The sequence below is a fragment of the Mandrillus leucophaeus genome, unplaced genomic scaffold (genome assembly GCF_000951045.1).
Source record: "Mandrillus leucophaeus isolate KB7577 unplaced genomic scaffold, Mleu.le_1.0 Scaffold5, whole genome shotgun sequence".
NCBI lineage: Eukaryota > Metazoa > Chordata > Mammalia > Primates > Cercopithecidae > Mandrillus > Mandrillus leucophaeus.
This window is the reverse complement of record NW_012105364.1, coordinates 5,680,144-5,698,349: the sequence shown is the minus strand read 5'-3', so window position 1 is coordinate 5,698,349 and position 18,206 is coordinate 5,680,144. Positions and strand designations below refer to the sequence as shown.

Below are 18,206 nucleotides of genomic sequence, written 5' to 3'. Positions count from 1 at the left end.
GGGCTCCTGACTAGCCTCCGTGAAGCCACTTTGCAATCAGCACCTGTGTCTCTGTAGCTGAGAGCCCTGAGGCCTTCGTGTATGTAGCACAGTGAGCCAGCAGAGGGAGCTGTCGTCCCAGAACTTTCTTAGAGCGTCTAAGAAGTTCTGATTTTGAAAAAGATCTTCCTAGGCTCCATCCGAACTTCCCATGCAATAAGACACTAACTTGAGATATGTGACATTTTGCTGCCAGACCCCTGGTGTGAGCAGATGGGGATCTTCTGCATAGCTGTTTAAACTTGAAAGCCCTAGGAGCTCTTGATTTCAAGGAAACGCCTGTTTACTGATCCAAATCAAGCAACTCTTGAGAAATGGGAGTGCCTTCCTTACCTCAGTCTTTATTGATCTTGGTATCCGCACCTCCAGTGACGTGTCCTGAAGGGTGGGAGAGAATTCCTAAGTGCCTCACACACAGGGAAAGAAGGAAGTCCAACTAATGCTGCAGAAAGTCCCCACTGGGGAGGTGCGGGTAGTGTTTGGGTAGTATTAAACAGTGAGTGCCCTGTGAGAAGAGAGGCACAGTGCCTGGGTGCAGCACTTTGCATCAGCCCTGATTCTGAAATCAGAAACAGAGGCTTTGAAGCCGGCCAGTAAGGGGTTGTCAGGCAGTTGACTAATGCTCTTGATTTGAATCGGGGGCTGCTGTGAAAAGGGATGCAGCTTCTCTAGCCACTGTGAACTGAATCTCACTAGGGTTGGGTCTGCTTTGGGGCACTCAGATAACCCCGGTATTTCCAAACCAGCTTTCCCTTTTGCTTCAGGACATATCTTACCCAAGCCTGCACTATGGAGAAGTGGGACGGTAATGAGGGCACCTCAGCTTTTCACATGCCTGAGTGGATGGTGAGTTCTCTGGTCGTTTTGTTTCTCCTTCTGTTTCTTGATAATGAGAGGCAACTATTTTTGCCGGGTGACAAGGATCACCTGAAAGAAGCTCCTACCAAGATCCGTGGTTGAAAAAGTTATTACTGTAAGTTCTGATTAGTTCCTAGGTACTAGGTCACCGCTGTTTCTTAATTATCTGCGAAGCTGGGAAAGGTATGAGAGTTGCGTGTCCCCAGCTTGTTGCCTGGTTGTCTCTGGTGGGCGGGGGCTTTCCTCCGGCTGCTGGTATGATGTATGGGTTGTGTTTCCTGTGACTGTTTTGCACTTCTGTTTTCAACCTGACGCTTCATTTGTTTCTCTGGAGGTAAAGAAAAAGAACAATGATGAGAAAAAAACAAAAACAGAACTTACAGAAATGGTGCTCTCTCAAGTCTGAGAAGATTTCAAACATTTCTCCCCTCCCTGCCTGTATTTTTCCCTTCAGTCACAACATTTTCCTATTTTCCCCCCAGCTATCCTTTATATATATATTTCTCTAAGGCAGGAACTGTAGCCCTCTTGGTACAGTTCTTCAGACTACCATATTTGCCTGATCAGTAGTTTTACTATAAGGATAATAAGGACTTATTTGTTCATAAGAACTAGCATATAAACCTATTATATTGGATTGAATTTCAACTTTTAATTTAAAAACAATAACCATCTTTATGTTTCTAAATAGTTTCTTCTAGATTTAGCCTGATTTCTTACAACCTATACAGGTTTATGTTTACAGGTTTGTGTTTCCCCACTATGGAAAACTAGTTAGACTCTCTAAAACATATTTCAGGTTCTTTTTAGTGTTTACAGAATTATGGATTTGAAGAAATAACTATTGATAATGAGATAGAATATACAGTAGGCCTAACAAAGGCCCCGCTGAGGAAATTACATTTCAACTTATTGTTACAACTATTGTTTATTGTTTTGGGAGAGGTTATTGCTGTTCTTAATGTTGTTTCAGAACATTATGTTCAGGGTTTTTTTTTTTTTTTTTTTTTTGAGATGGAGTCTGGCTTTGTTGTCTAGGCTGGAGTACAGTGGCGGGATCTCAGCTCACTGCAGCCTCCGCTTCCTGGGTTCAAGTGATTCTCCTGCCTCAGCCTCATGAGCAGCAGGGATTACAGGTGTGCACCACCACACAGGGTAATTTTTGTATTTTTGGTGGAGACGGGGTTTCACCATGTTGGCCAGGCTGGTCTTGAACTCCTGACCTTAGGTGATCCACTCAACTTGGCCTCCCAAAGTGCTGGGATTACAGGTGTGAGCCACCATGCCCAGCCTTGTGTTCAATTTTAAAACATTTTGTGGAAAGAAAACCTATCCATCTACAAGCTTATTCCAAGTAATGTAGTGTTTTAGAATTAATGGAAGGATTTATTTAATACTTCTGATTGGGTTGAGTTTTTTTGAATTTCTTGCTACTCACTAATAACAAGAAGGGGGGACAAAGAAATTTGGTTTTCTTAGGGGAAGGGCCACGTTAAGGTATCAAACTTTAGTATTTCTATAAAGGAATATTACAGAAGAATTCTACTGAACATTAGTGTGCCAACTCAGAATCAATCAAAGTTTTACAGTAATTCTTGTTTCTGTCATAGTCCTCACCGTCTTACAAGCTTAGCACATCCCCTTAAAGTTCAGTAGCGGCTCCTACTGAACTTTCACCCTATTTACCTTCTTTCTACTTATGTGAAAGGGAAAACTGCCCTAAAGGAGTTGGTGTGACCACTGCATAAGGGATATGATCTAAGGCTTCCCAACTTTTAGAAAACACTCTTTAAGAAAACACAGCTCTGTAGTGCTGTGTCTTGGTAATAAATAAATAAATAAATAAGTAAATAAAAACATTTGTGGCCGGGCGCAGTGGCTCACGCCTGTAATCTGAGGCGGACAGATCACAAGGGCAGGAGATTGAGACCATCCTGGCGAACACGGTGAAACCCTGTCTCTACTAAAAATACAAAAAATTAGTGGGGCATGGTGGCGGGTGCCTGTAGTCCCAGCTACTCGGGAGGCTGAGGCAGGAGAATGGCGTGAACACGGGAGGCGGAGCTTGCAGTGAGCCGAAATCCTATCATCTCACTCCAGCCTGGGCGACAGAGCCAGACTCCGTCTCAAAATAAACAAACAAAATAATAATTTAGAAAAGCACAGCTCTGCTCTGTTTTAATAAAGTATTACTCTCAGGAATTTCTTGGCCACTCCGTCTCTTAAATAGCAGGAAAATACCTTTGCTCAGTATTTTGAACAGCAATAAAAAGGAATAGGGAGGGGCTAGTCTTCAATAACACGATTGTCTCATTTGCTAGCTTTTCCTTAGCAAAGACTTTTGAGGCTTTCTTTCAGATACCACGTAAGTCATTGACTCCTGACTTGGTCTGAAAGTACTTCATTTAGGCTGCTACTGATAGCCACTTAGCCAAGAAAGCTAACCTCTGAGCACCCTCCAGTGTATTGCCTATAGATTTCCAAACCTCGCTTGTGAAATGTTAAAGTGTCTTTTAATCCCTAAGAAAAAAACCCTTGCTCCAGCTCCCATGTTGGGCCAAAGTTTCAAGTTAAAGTTTTAACAAGTGTCTTACTCATGTTCCCATTTACATATTAGTGTAATGAAATTTCCGCTGAAACTATCCCTGCCACCAAAAGAAATATGAGAAGCCTCTCAAATCTTCTTTCAGGAGAAAAATTTAGCAGAGAAGGTATATTACAACATCTCCCTTTTATTAAAAATCACCAGCAAAAAGGGACTTCATATCCCTCAGAGAATAGGACTCACACTACATATAACAGCTGACAGTACTCACATCTCTGATTCCCAGCAGGGAAATAAGCCAAGATGAAGCCTGAAGAACCCCAATCTCAAGAACTGACAAGGTAGACTTTCAAGGTTACGTTCCACCAATCACTGGAAAAATTCTCCTGGCGCCTCTGCTCCTCAGCTGTTTTCATGTGAAAGATTTTCTTAGCCTTGTTCAGACAGCTTTACTGCTGAAAGGTTGGGGAACACATCCTTTTAAAGATTGTCTTTATTAATGTGTTTTACTTCCCCTAAGAGATCTTTAGTCCCTTCTGGTACTAACCTCGACTAACATGCATGGAGATCAGCAATAACTTTTTTTATGTTTCTACATTTTAATATTTCCTCCTCCTCCCACTCCAGCTCTCTGTACTTTTCCATAGGAAATCTGGTTGATTGACTTTCTTGAGTACCCAGCCAGCTTGCTGCCCGATATTCTTTTGGCTAGAAGTAATCCTTTTCATTGGTAAAGAGTTAGTTCAAGCCACTGATTTGGCTTGGAAGAGAGAGGTGTTTTGAGGAATATCTGAACCATATCTACTTGGAAGTAGAGACAAAAACCTCCAAAGTATCTGATAAATGGTGGTAGAGGTAGCTTGACTATAACTCTAGGTCAGGATTGGTGCCTAAAACAGAAAGCCATTTGAAAAACTGATGAAAACTATGGGCTCTCTCCCCAGGATATTAAAAATACAAAATTTTGCATACTGTTGTAGGAGGTTCTAGACATCCATGGAATATAGGTTAAGAACATTTAATTTGAAAGAATAGAAATATTAATATTTTAGACTCGTATATCAATATGTAGTTTTCAAAACCCTCTCACATTATCTTATTATCTCAGCTTACATTTTAGATAAGCAAAGTAGAAATGATTATCCCCATTTTAGAAATGATGACAGACCTTAGGAAGTAGAGACACAGATACATCCTTTGTAGTATTTACGTACTTGAAAAGGAATTGATTGGTTTCTCTTGGCCTGAACCTCTTTAGGATAAATAGATCTTCTATCCTCTCCATGAGTCCTGTTTTTCTTAATATGTTACCTATCTCTTCTTAAGAGCCTTAGGTTATGGAAATCAAAATTAGACCCACTTTTCTTTAGACCCTGTTTTGGGTGTGAAGAAAGATCACCTCGGCTGGGCACAGTGGCTCATGCCTGTAATTGAAGCACTTTGGAGGGCCGAGGTGGACGGATCACCTGAGGTCAGGAGTTTGAGACCAGCCTGGCCAATATGGTGAAACCCCATCTCTACTAAAAAGTACAAAAAAAATTAACCAGGCGTGGTGGTGTGCTTCTGTAATCCCAGCTATTCAGGAGGCTGAGGCAGGAGAATCACTTGAACCCCGATAGGTGGAGGTTGCAGTGAGCCGAGATGGCACCATTGCACTCCAGCCTGGGAGACAAGAGGGATACTTCCATCTCAAAAAAAAAAAGAAAGAAAAGAAAGGATCACTTCATTGTATTCTCTGACCTTTCAAATAATCTTTACTTTTCTGCCTGTGAACGTGCCTCCATTGTTATAGCCATGATAGGATAGAATGGTTGATTAAGAAGAGTCAAGAGAATCAGGGCTGCTTTACTCACACTTGGAGAAAGTGTTAGAGCAGTGGTTCTCAAAGTGTGGTCTTCAGACCAGTAGCATCAGCATCTCCAGGGGAGTTACTCAAAACACAAAATCTTCAACCAGAGAATTGGAAGCTGAAAAAACAATTTTTTTTTTAAATTACAAAATACAAAATCTTGGGCCCTCTCCAGACCTTATAATTCTAAAACTCTAGTGGTTAAGATCCAGCAATGTGCTTTAATAAGCTCTCCAGGTGATTTTGATACAGCTAAAATTTTAGAATTACTGTATTCTATAAAAACGTGTTGACTGGGCACAGTGGCTCACGCATGTAATCCCAGCAAACCAAGGTGTGTGGATCATGAGGTCAGGAGATCGAGACCAGCCTGGCTAACAAGGTGAAACCCTGTCTCTACTAAAAAAAAAAATACAAAAAATTAGCTGGGCATGGTGGCACGCACCTGTAGTCCCAGCTACTGGGGAGTCTGAGGCAGGAGAATCACTTGAACCTGGGAGATGGAGGTTGCAGTGAGTTGAGATTGTGCCACTGCACTCCAGCCTGGGTGACAGAGCGAGACTCAGTCTCAAAAAAAACCAAAACAAACAAACAAAACTTGTTAAGTGGTAAGGCTTTTCCTGTCAATCTCCTAAAATGTCTTCTGGTTATATTTGGTATAGAAATGCCAGTCCTTCTGGCTCAAGTTATCTGACTTCAGTCATTGGACCAAGGAGTTCCTTTTTACCTGAGTGAGGGAAAGGGGAACCAGCTTAGTACAAGTGGACTGAGGTGAACATTCTTGTTAGGAGGAGCAGAAGTTTAGAGATTCATCAAGCAAGCAAGTGATCTGTCTCACTTTGTGAAATTATGAGTAAGAGATCAGAATTGCTGTGGGTGATGGTGAACATTCGTATTTGAGTTCAATTAATTTCTGTTTCCATTTCTGGTAGTGGCATTGGGCAAAGTTGCCACTTAAAGAGCTGTTAGAGTTCTAATTCTTACATAATTAGGTGTTTTAAGTTGTGACTTGATCAGGGCCCCAAGATTATCCAGGATGATGTCATTTCTAAGATGTAATCTGATATGAAAATGAATTTAAAGAGTAATTTTAAATTAAGTAAATTTAAAGATAAAAGGAATGATTTGGGACTAGTACACCTGGGACTAGGACCTTTGGTCTTCTGACTTATATTATAAGGCATGGTATAGTAGATAGAGCTTTGGCTTTAGCATAAACACAGGCTCAAATTCCAGTCCCATCACTTACTTGCTGTGAGACCTTGGACAAATCATTTGTTCTCTCAGAGTTACACTTTCCCACTTTGTCAAGTAAGAATAATACTGCCTACTTCGTAAGGTTCTTGTACAAATTAATAGAAGTAACATATACATAGAACTGTGAATATAGGCACTTACTGAACTTTTCTCTTCCAGAGATGTCAATAAGCAGTATGCAATATGACCTCGCTCTAAATAAAGATTATCCTTAAAAAAGAATCTGCTGGCTGGGTGTGGTGGCTCACGCCTGTAATCCCAGCACTTTGGGAGGCTGAGGCAGGTGGATCACCTGAGGTCTGGAGTTCAAGACCAGCTGACTAAAATGGTGAAACCGCATCTCTACTAAAAATACAAAAATGTAGCCAGCGTGGTGGCACATGCCTGTAATCCAAGCTACTTGGGAGGCTGAGGTAGGAGAATCACTTGGACCCGGCGTCATTGCACTCCAGCCTGGGCAAAAAGAGCAAAACTCCGTTTAAAAAAAAAAAAAAAAAAAATAGAATCTGCCATTTTATGTCCTTTCTTATGCTCAACAAGCAGTCTTTTTTTTTTTTTTTTTAAGGAAGAATTCACATCACTTTCCCCCAATCTATGTAGCAGACAGTTGAGTGTAGCTTTCTTCTTCACTATGTCTCTTTCAGAAATCAGCAAATAAAGAATGTGATTCTTTGTCCTTTTGCTTGAATATTTGGCGTGTAATAAGATTGTTGTGATTCTGGGGACTGAGGAGATAAGAAACTTCCCTTTGTAGTCATACCTTCCATGAACACACATTTTGTGAAAAGAGCAAACTCGGTCACCCTATGCCAAATCAGCAACAATCTTGAGCTGGGCCTAGAAACCAAATGTCAAACCTGTATAAAAGATGCACAATTCAGAGGAAAGCAGTGAACTGGAAAAATTGATTTCCTTGGTGACAGAGCTGAAATCAGTGTCCCCAGTCTGGCTAATCCAAGGACACAGAGTATAGGGTAGGGCCTGCCTGAGTACTTGGCACCATTAATTTTTTTTTCTTACTCTTTTAATAAAGTCTCTCATTGTTTTAGTGGCTCCGTGGTTAATTTTTTTCTAATGAGACTAGGTTAACTAAAATCATCTGACATGGAAAAGGGGGAGGTAAGGTTGAAAAGGAACCTAATTAGCAAGTTAATTATAGCAAGCAAAAAAGTGCAGTGGTTATATAAATAAGCTATTGTTATGCGCATGCAAGTTGGGCCTTGTCAGGGGACTTGCCAAGGTTTAGAGGTCAGAGGATCCATGTAATTAGGTGTTTAGGAAAAAAATAAATAAAAGCAAAACAGCCACCAGAATTAGGAATGGCTGATGAGCCACTAGCAGAAATGCCTTATTAAACTGGGGCTGTACTGCTGAATGGGTTGTTGGAGCTGCGTCAGGGATTCCAAGGAAGAGTAGTCCCCCACTCCCCAGCCCCAAAAGCTGGCTGGAACCAGAGCCTACAGAATTGCTGATGAGGAAAGTTTAAAGGCCTGATCACAAGGGTCCCTGGACCACAGAGGTGGCAGTGGGGCTGGTAATGTCACTATGCTGGGCAGCAAGAAGAAATACATTGTTAATGGCAACTCTGGGATTAAGGCCCAGGTGAGGCTAAGCTCTTATTTACCAGTCTTGCCGCTGCTATAGCCATTATTGTAAAAAGCCAGCTGCTTATACTCTTTTTCCCCTCCTTTCCTGCTTTCATCCGTCCCTCTGGCATAAGGTGAACTACCCCTCTTTTAACAGTCTCTTTTCCTCCTTTGCCTTAATGCCTGTTGGAATTAGGCAGTTCTCTCTCATGTGGAAAAGGAGGATTTCTTTAAAAGATCCTGGTTCCAGACAAGGTAGGAAAGTTAGGGTTATAATCTACTAAGGTACCACAATTGGGGTGGGCAGATTACAAAACCACTCCATTACAAAGTGGACTGTTGAGTGAAGAATATATTGGTGTTTAATTATTGAGAGGAGGTAGACACCAGGGAGCCACTTAATTCATGTTCTAGTTGTCAGAGAAAGATACTTGTTTCCCGGGGAAAATTGTGTAACTTATATTTAAGTGGTTAATCTTGCTCTAATATTTTTCTGTCTTAAAGAAACTTGACTTCAGTGTCTAACCAATAAGCAAGGTTTTAGAACCCTATGTTCTAAGTGGATAAAGCCTTGCACAACCTAGTCTTCTTTAGTCCTAAAAGATAGCATGAACTTGTCCCAGGAAGGAGGGATTACTGTAAATAGAAAACACTATAGAGAAGACAGCTCAGCTCAGAGAAACTGGTTTGAGATGATAATGCAGCTAGATAGCTACGTGGTTTATTCACCCTGATCCTACAAGCTAGGGAATAAGAGTGACTGGCCCCCTCTAGTGGTGTGTGTACATGGTGTGTGTGCATATGCACCCACATGTGCATGTACGCAGGTGTGAGGTTGTGTTGAACATCTGAAACAGGGTTTATTCTTCTTTAAAGGGGACACTGGAAAAGTTAGTGACTCAGGGTGACCTTTGAAAAGTTCCATTATTATTCCTTTTCCTAGATGGGCTTCTAAAAAAGAATAAAGACATGTGACTGTTTTGAACAAGGTTGGTGAAATGGAAGCCAGAGTTTGCAGCCTGACTGCTATCCACCTCCCAGCTTTCCACCTTTCCTCTTCTTAGCTCTTTTTGCCCTTAAAAATCATTTTAACTTTAGACTTTGTTTATGTTTACCATATTTACTGAATATTCAACCAAGTATAGAAGTGAAGATAGAATAGGCTACTTCGGATATATTGATTCAGCACTTGATTGAGTGCCTAGGATTTGTGCCTGAGGATATAAGGGTGAACGAGAATCACAGCTTCTCCCTTTATGAGCCTATAGTTTATAGAGAATACAGGTAAGTAGACAAGTAGTTACATTTAGTGTGGTAAGTGCTGTGCTAGGAGAAATGCAATACATGAAAGTTCATGTACGTCCTATGGGAGTACATAGAAAGGCACTTTATCTTTTTGGAATAAGTTGTTAGTTGAGCAAAATAATCATCTTTGTCATTTTTTTTGTTTGTTTGTATATGAAGAGCTTCTTATCTGACGAGTTTTCCTATTGCTGAAAACAATTTGCAAGCCCTAAAGCACTTTGCAGGCTTTATTTGTTGTTATGGCTATGAAAAGACTATGAATCCCCCTAAAAGGCAATGTGAAGCTAATTCAATTTGGCATTGGTCCCCTTGTCACAATACTCAAGTGACTCATTAGTTACCTCTAACTGTGGGAAGTGGAGCCATCAGTTCCTCCTTTCATTCTAATGTACTATATGTTCTGCCCATCAAGGAACCATCTTTTTATCATTAAAGGTAGAGTCACTTGTCAGATCTTTGATCATTTTCATTAGACCTTCCTCTCTGCCACCTTGGATTCAGAATAGGCAATTATACAAACAGAGAAAACGAAAAAGTTATTAATTGAATAAATTATATGAGCTTTTTTTTCCCCAAACAAGTATAGTTTATAAATGACCTTTGATTTGTAGAGTATTATAAAGTATCAGCTGGAACCTCCAACAATAGGAGAAAGATAAAATTGTAAGAAAATCATTATCAAATAATCATCAAAAATGCAACCTCCAGAGTGTGATATGAGGTTTATACATATACAGTCAAGTAATCTGCTCCTTCTACATCTGTTATAGTTAATGATCAATCTTACTGCTTTTAGGTATTTTATAACATCAAGTATTAAAAAATAAATATTTACTTACTAGCCAGGCGCGGTGGCTCACGCCTGTAATCTCAGCACTTTGGGAGGCCGAGGCGGACAGATCACAAGGTCAAGAGATTGAGACCATCCTGGCTAACGTGGTGAAACCCCGTCTCTACTAAAAATACACAAATTAGCTGGGCGTGGTGGCACACACCTGTAATCCCAGCTACTCGGGAGGCTGAGGCAGGAGAATCGCTTGAACCCGGGAGGCGGAAGTTGCAGTGAGCCAAGATCACGCCACTGTACTCCAGCCTGACTACAGAGTGAGACTCCACCTAAAAAAAAACAATTTACTTACTAGTACTGGAAAGCTAACTAGTATATTTTAGAAAAGCTTTAACAAATTAGTGTGGCTACCTGCAGGAGTTACGAGAGCATTGAACTGTGGGGGTCGGGTAGGGAGTGGATTTATTGAATTTTCTGCTATGTTTCAATTTACATGCATTGTCTCATTGAACCCTCTCTAAAACCTGTGAGGTAAGTAGTTTTATCTCTGTTGTATTTATGGAAAAATGAGACTCACTAAAGCATCTTGAGCAACATCACACAGTTAATGAGTGGCATAGACAGAATTTAAATGCAATTTCAGGATGTTCATTCTTAATGAAAAGCCTTTTTAAAAATTATTAAATCATACCGTTTCCTGATATTCTTGAAACCCGAATGCAAGTCATTTTGCCTTCCTGTACCTTGCAATTTTCTCATTTAGATATATGGAGCTTACAAATATAATAATCTCAAATATTCTTTCCTGTACCTTGCAATTTTCTCATCTAGATATATGCAGCTTACAAATACGATAATCTCAAATATTCTTTCCAGTTTTACTTTTCAGTGAAACTGTAGAAAATATTTCTGAATATGACTCAACTTTCTAAAAATTTAAGCAGAATATCCCATTCTCTATTTGTGGGGAGTGGGGTGTCACAATTTTATTGTAAAAAGCATATAGTCAAAGAGTGGGCCAGGCACACTGGCTCATGCCTATAATCCCAGCACTTTGGGAGGCCGAGGTGGGTGGATCACTTGAGGTCAGGAGTTCGAGACCAGCCTGGCCAACATGGTGAAACCCCATTTCTACTAAAAATACAAAAATTAGCAGGGCATGGTGGTGTGTGCCTGTAATCCTAACTACCAAGAGGCTGAGGCATGAGAATCACTTGAACCCGGGAGGTGGAGGTTGCAGTGAGCCAAGATTGTGCCACCGCACTGCAGCCTGGGTGACAGAGTAAAAGTCCATCTCAAAAAAAAAAAGAGCGTATCAAAGATTTAAATTTGATTAGAAACATAGTAGGAAAAGAATGAGACATCGCCAGACACAGTGACACATGCTTGTAGTCCCTGCTATGTGAGAGGATGAGGTGAGAGGATTGCTTGAACCCAGGAGTTCAAGGCCAGCCTGGGCAATATGGAAAAACCCCATCTCGGCCAGGCGCGGTGGCTCACACCTGTAATCCCAGCACTTTGGGAGGCAGAGGCGAGCGGATCACTTGAGGTCAGGAATTCGAGACCAGCCTGGCCAACATGGTGAAACCCCATCTCTTCTAAAAATACAAAAATTAGCCGGGCGTGGTGGCGGGAACCTGTAGTCCCAGCTACTCGGGAGGCTGAGGCAAGAGAATCGCTTGAACCCGGGAAGTGGAGCTTGCAGTGAGCCGAGATCGCGCCACTGCACTCCAGCTTGGGCGACAGAGCGAGACTCCATCTCAAAAAAAATAAAAATAAAAAATAAAAAAATAATAATAAAAGAATTAAAAAGTATTCTTCTCTTCAAAGAGTCTTAACATTCCAAACGTAGGTTGATACAATCAGATCAACTGTTAGGTGAAAGCCTATAATACAAGCCTTGAATTGCTGTCTCAAAATGGAGGTTCTTTTTCTCCATATAACTAGGTTTCTTTTTCTTAGCAGATCCAGTTTGCTGACCAGAAGCAAGAATTCAACAAACGTCCCACCAAAATTGGACGTCGCTCTCTGTCTCGTTCCATTTCTCAGTCATCTACTGACAGCTACAGCTCAGGTGAGTACTGAGCTGCTGTGGACCCAGCTGTTGAGGCTAATAAGTATGATCTCAATGGGCCCTCCTGTCTATCCAAGGCTAATTAAGCATGACCAAGACTGTGCTTTGAATAAAAAATACTCTGAGTTAAAATTTAGACTAAAATTCTGGGTGGAATCTTTGGATTCCTCTTGGCAGTTCAGATTGGAGCTTAATAGAGGCCTCCACTTCCAATAGAGGCAGAAGAGGGTGATTAAGGAAATTGAATTCTTTAATCTACTCAGAAGGGTGGGAATATGTCATTGATGACCTTTCCTGAACAGTGTGTGTATATATTTGTGGGTTTTTTTTTTTTAATCCTTCGAAAATAAAAAAGTTCTTCATCCCTCCATCTGGTACTTGCAAATTAACAGGGAAACCTCAATTGCCCCAAGAAATAAGGAAGACACTGCAGCTAGTTCAAGCAGGTGAGCCCTTTGCCTTCTCCCCTAAGCCGTGACATTGGACTTCTTGTTACTCCTGCCATCCTTTGCACTGGCATTAATTCAAATACATGTGCCCTGGGACTGAGTTATCATTTAATGCCAGGTAAGCTGTTACTGTGTAGGACCCCTTCAAGGCATCGGCCATTTGTGCTAAATGCTGCCTAGTATGAGACTGATTCAATAAGGAGTTAGTTTATTTTGCTCTTGTGTTGGGATGTGGTAGGGAACTGAGTGCTTGCCCTAGTTACCTCTTCACATTATAAATAGTAATATTCATTAGAAAATTTTTATCATGACCTGAAATTTTATTTATTCTTCATACAAATAGGAAAGTAATATTTGTTATATAAAGTTGAAGAACAGTTGTTTGGGAAGCTAGCTTTTAGGCGGGGTAGATTATATACTTTTTACATTTCTCTTTTTACTTTCTCCCCACAGTAACAGTGAATGATGTAAAGCATATGACATCACTTCCTATGGATTTTTATCTAAAGATACAGAATCTTGTACTACCTTTTTTCGGGGGTAGCACAGGATTTGAGACAGGGTCTCACTCTGTCACCCAGGCTGGAGTGCAAGTGGCATGGTCATAGCTCACTGCAGCCTTGACCTCGTGGACTGAAGTCTACTGAGTATCTGAGACCACAGGCGCCCACCACCATGCCTGCCTAAATTTAAAATTTAAAATTATTTGTAGAAATGGAATCTTGCCATGTTGCCCGGGCTGGTCTCGAACTTCTGGGCTCAAATGATTCTCCTCAGCCTCCCCAAATTCTGGGATTACAGGCGTGAGCCACTGCGCCTAGCCGGGAAACTTATCTCATTCTACTGAAATAAGCAGTGTTGAAAATTCAAGAACTGGTTAATGTAACTCTGGAAACCATAATAATTGTGAAAAATGTGAATTGTAAAATAGTTTGTAACATTTTAAGCTGTGGGTTTCTGCATGTAATCTAAAGATTGATACTAAGTAATAATAATAATGTCAAATTTTAACTCCAGCTCAGTCTCTCCCCTACACACTAGATATACATATCCAACTATATTCCTGCAGAGGAAACCAATACCTGCCTTCCCACCCAACCCCTATAGTCAGGAAGTGTACTTTAAAAAATATCTATTTACCTGGAAGAGAGTAATGATGCCCTTGGTTTCTAAGTGAGCACATAGTGACTTGGCATAGCTCGTTGGTAAATGATATGGACTGGTATCGTCCTGGTAAACTTGGACCTTTTAGATTAAACTATATGAAATTACCATTTTTTTAAGTCAAAAATTGCCAACCTAATGTATCTATTTAATGATATTAAGTTCAGGTGCAGGAAGTCAAAACATCCTGGAGAAGAAAAAGAACTTAAAGATCTCATTCGGCTTCCCACTAATTGCTGACCTCTTTGGGAGCATTTTAAATCATAGGATGCTACTTACTATACATAGTTATTTATCTCCTGATAAGTTCTTATATAATCCCTGGAATTTAAAGATTTTATTTAAAATTTGCTGGTTTTGTTTGCCTGATTTGGGGGTATCCCACTGTCCTGGTTACCCTCATCTGGACATATTTCAGATTAGGTATCATTTTAAAAATATTATGCCTATCAACATAATATTCTCAATGGTCTGAACTAATCTACAGGAAGTGTTCCGTAAACTCAGTGCTTTTAAAATGAAACCCAGGCCAGGTGCGGTGGCTCACGCCTGTAATCCCAGCACTTTGGGAGGCCGAGGCGGGTGGATCACAAGGTCAAGGGATTGAGACCATCCTGGCTAACACGGTGAAACTCCGTCTCTACTAAAAATACAAAAAATTAGCTGGGCGTGGTGGTGGGTGCCTGTAGTCCCAGCTACTCTGGAGGCTGAGGCAGGAGAATGGCATGAACGCGGGAGGTGGAGCTGGCAGTGAGCCAAGATCGCACCACTGCCCTCTAACCTGGACCTGGAGGACAGAGTGAGACTCCATCTCAAATAAATAAATAAATAAATAAAATGAAACCCAGACTGTTTGTTTCTTTAGCAGCTGCATCACATGCACTGTTGCTTTGTTTTGTTTTTTGTTTTTTTCTTTTTCTTTTCCCCTTTGAGTGAATGGTTGTCAAGCCCTTTTAAACAAACTCTGACTAGAAATGCCTACTACCTTGATTATTGGACTAGGAGTTAGGAGAGACATAGTTTCTAGTCTTTGATCCATGTTTCATTTGTTGTGTGATGCTGGAAAACTTGCACCTGGCATCTTCATAACTCAGACAATGGAAAGTTATATACAATGATAGAAAAAAGCTTCATGTGCATCGAATGAAAGCCAAGAGTAACGGAACTGACTCACAGCTTTCTAAATAATGACAAGACATATATGCAAATGTGTGTCAATAAGAACTTGGGACCCATTTTCAGCATACAGTATAATGGGTATACATTATTTAAATTATGTATAAAATTAAAAGTCATTTCTATGTATAAAAATTAAAAGTATTTAAATTCAGCATACATTTAAATGACTAGGCTGGGCACAGTGGCTCATGCCTGTAATTCCAGCACTTTGGAAGGCCGAGACAGGCAGATCACCTGAGGTCAGGTGTTCAAGACCAGCCTTGCCAACGTGGTGAAACCCTGTCTCCACAAAAAATATAAAAATTAGCTAGGCGTGGTGGCACACGCCTGTAATCCCAGCTACTCCGGAGTCTGAGGCATGAGAATCGCTTGAACCCAGGAGACAGAGGTTGCAGTGAGCTGAGATTGTGCCACTGCACTTCAGCCTGGGCAACAGAGTGAGACTCCATCTAAAAAAAAAAAAATTTTTTTTTAAAATAATAGTTTAGGCTGGGCGCGGTGGCTTATGCCTGTAATTCCAGCACTTCGGGAGGCCAAGGCGGGTGAATCACCTGAGGCTAGGAGTTTGAGACCAGCCTGACCAACATGGAGAAACCCCGTCCCTACTAAACATACAAAAATTCGCCGGGCATGGTGGCACTTGCCTGTAATCCCAGCTGCTCAGGAGGCTGAGGCAGGAGAATTGCTTGAACCCGGGAGACAGAGGTTGCGGTGAGCTGAGACTGTGCCATTGCACTCCAGCCTGGGCAACAAGAGTGAAACTCCGTCACAAAAAAAATTAATAATAATTTAAATGACTATAGAAATTAAACTGGAAAGCCCCAAAGACTGATCTCTTCCCTTCTCAGTTTATAGTTTCTCCCTAGATGAACTCATTTATCTCATAGGTTTAAATACCGTGTATTGGTGTTTGATTCTCAAATTTTATCCCAGCTTAAATCTCTCTCCTGTATATTAGATTCATATATACAACTGCCTGCTAAGTCCTTTCACTTGAATGTTTTATAGGTATCTCTTTTTATTTTATTCTTTTTTTTTTTTTTTTTAAGAGACAGTGTCTTGCTTTGTTGTCCAGACTGGAGTGTAGTGGCACAGTCATGGCTCACTATAGCCTCAAACTCTTGGGCTCAGCCAATCCTCCCACCTCAACCTCCCTGGTAACTAGGACAACAGATGTGTACCACCACATCCAGCTAATTTTTGAAAATTTTTTTGTAGCGATGGGGGGGTCTCACTTTGTTGCCTAGGCTGGTCTCAAACTCCTGGCCTCAAGCAATCCTCCTGCCAAAGTGCTGGGATTAGAGGCATGAGCCATGGCACCTAGCCCATAGACATCTCAAACCTCCCATGTATTAAAAACTGAGCTCCTCAGTTCCAACCTTACCCATCTTCAGTCTATTCTCAACACTACAGCCAAGTGTATTCTTTTAAAATAAGTCATGCCATATCATTTCACTGCCTAAAACCTTCCAGTGGCTTCCCAATCTCACTCTTAGGTAAAGCCTAAAGTTCTTACAATGGCCTACATTTCTGTTCACCTCTCTACTTCCCTAAACCTCCCCACTCCCCGAGATGTTCATTTCACTCTGGCCTTGCTAGCCTCCTACTGTTATTTTGAAACATGCCAAGCACTCTCCTGCTTCAAGACCTTTGTACCTGTTCCCTCTGCCTGGAATGCTCTTTTTCCAGATACATGCATGGCTGGCTACCTTACCACCTCCAGTTCTTCACCAAAAATCATCAACTTCTCACTGAATCCTATCCTGGCTACTCTTTTAAATTGTACCCAACATGGTGACTATAGTTAATAACAATGTGTTGTATTCTAGAAAATTGCTAGGACAACAGATTTTAAGTGTTCTCACCACAAAGAAATGATAGGGATATGAGGTAATGCATATGTTAATTATCTCTGTTGAGCCATTCCACAATGTGTACATATCTCGAAATGTCATGTTATACACATAAATATGTACAATTTTGTCAATTAAAAATTCATTAGAAATAAATACTATACAGAACTCCACCCAACATTCTCTATCAAATTTTCCTCTATTTTTCTTCATGGCACTTACCATATAACATATATATGTTACTAATATGTTTTGGTCTTTTCCCTTCTACTTAAATGCAGGATCCATGAGAACAGAGATTTTTTTTTTTCTTTTTTTTTTCTGTTTTACATTGCTGTATTCCCAGCACTTAGAACTGTTTGACACAAAAGAGGTACTCAATAAATACATATTGGTGAAAGGTGTTCAGAGACATTATACTTTTATACCCTTGTTGAGGTCTCTAATATACTCAGTGTGTGTGAACAACAAAAGCAGGTTTATGAGATTTCAAAAAAAGATACTTTCCTGTCCAAAGTGCTTGTTTTGCTGAAGATACTCAGAGGCTTACATAGGCTGTAGCCTCCTCTCCCTTCCTAGGGATCCTAGTACTAAGTTTTGCCATGCTTTCATTTAGAAACCTCTACCAGCTTTTCTCAACCAGGGATCCTCATCTGAATCACAGAACACAGAAAATGATTTTATAGACTTTCTTAATTTTCCAAAAGATGATACATGACTAGTACCTTTCCAGATGTGTGGAAGAGAAGTTAATTCATTATGTACGATGAATGCTTCAAGGCATTAGGACTTAATTCTAGCAGAACCCAGGTTGAACAACGCTGCATTAATCCATGGAACTATTTTATAAGAAGCAAACTTCTAAAAAACTCTTCCCCTAAGGAAAAAAACCTCATAAAAACAAATGAACAGAAGAGACTTTTTTTTTAATCAGACCATTCTCAGTGATATATTTCTGAATAAGCTGTCTTTGCAGTGAGTTACTTGGTTAAGAATGAAGAGAGAAGACAGGAGTCCCTTCTTCACAATTGGTTCTTTTTTCCCCCAAACTCTACAATTCTTATAAAGTTTGAGATATTTTCAGATTTTTCTGAACAACAAAGTTTTGTTTGTTTGTATTTGAGATGCTAACATAGCTTTTTACATTCATCAGTGAAGTCTGCTATAACCAGACACACAGGTCCCTACTGTTACTTCCATTACCAAATGAATAGGTTAGTAGGTCCCTACTGTTACTTCCATTACCAAATGAATAGGTTAG

The 18,206-nt window shown here is 40.5% G+C and overlaps 1 protein-coding gene across 2 annotated transcripts in view; it reads left to right on the top strand.

Moving 5' to 3' along the window:
* Window positions 1-367: 367 nt before the first annotated feature.
* Window positions 368-18,206, top strand: part of AHCYL2 (adenosylhomocysteinase-like 2) — a 63,251-nt gene continuing 45,412 nt past the window's right edge. The window contains exons 1-2 of one of the 2 annotated variants that reach the window (XM_011995883.1): window positions 368-885; window positions 12,192-12,300. In XM_011995883.1, coding sequence (XP_011851273.1) covers window positions 829-885; window positions 12,192-12,300 — 166 coding nt within the window. In that variant the 5' untranslated portion in view covers window positions 368-828. Of the gene's footprint in view, window positions 886-7,866; window positions 8,151-12,191; window positions 12,301-18,206 lie in introns of those variants that run through there. The other variant, XM_011995881.1, reaches the window with a different exon arrangement.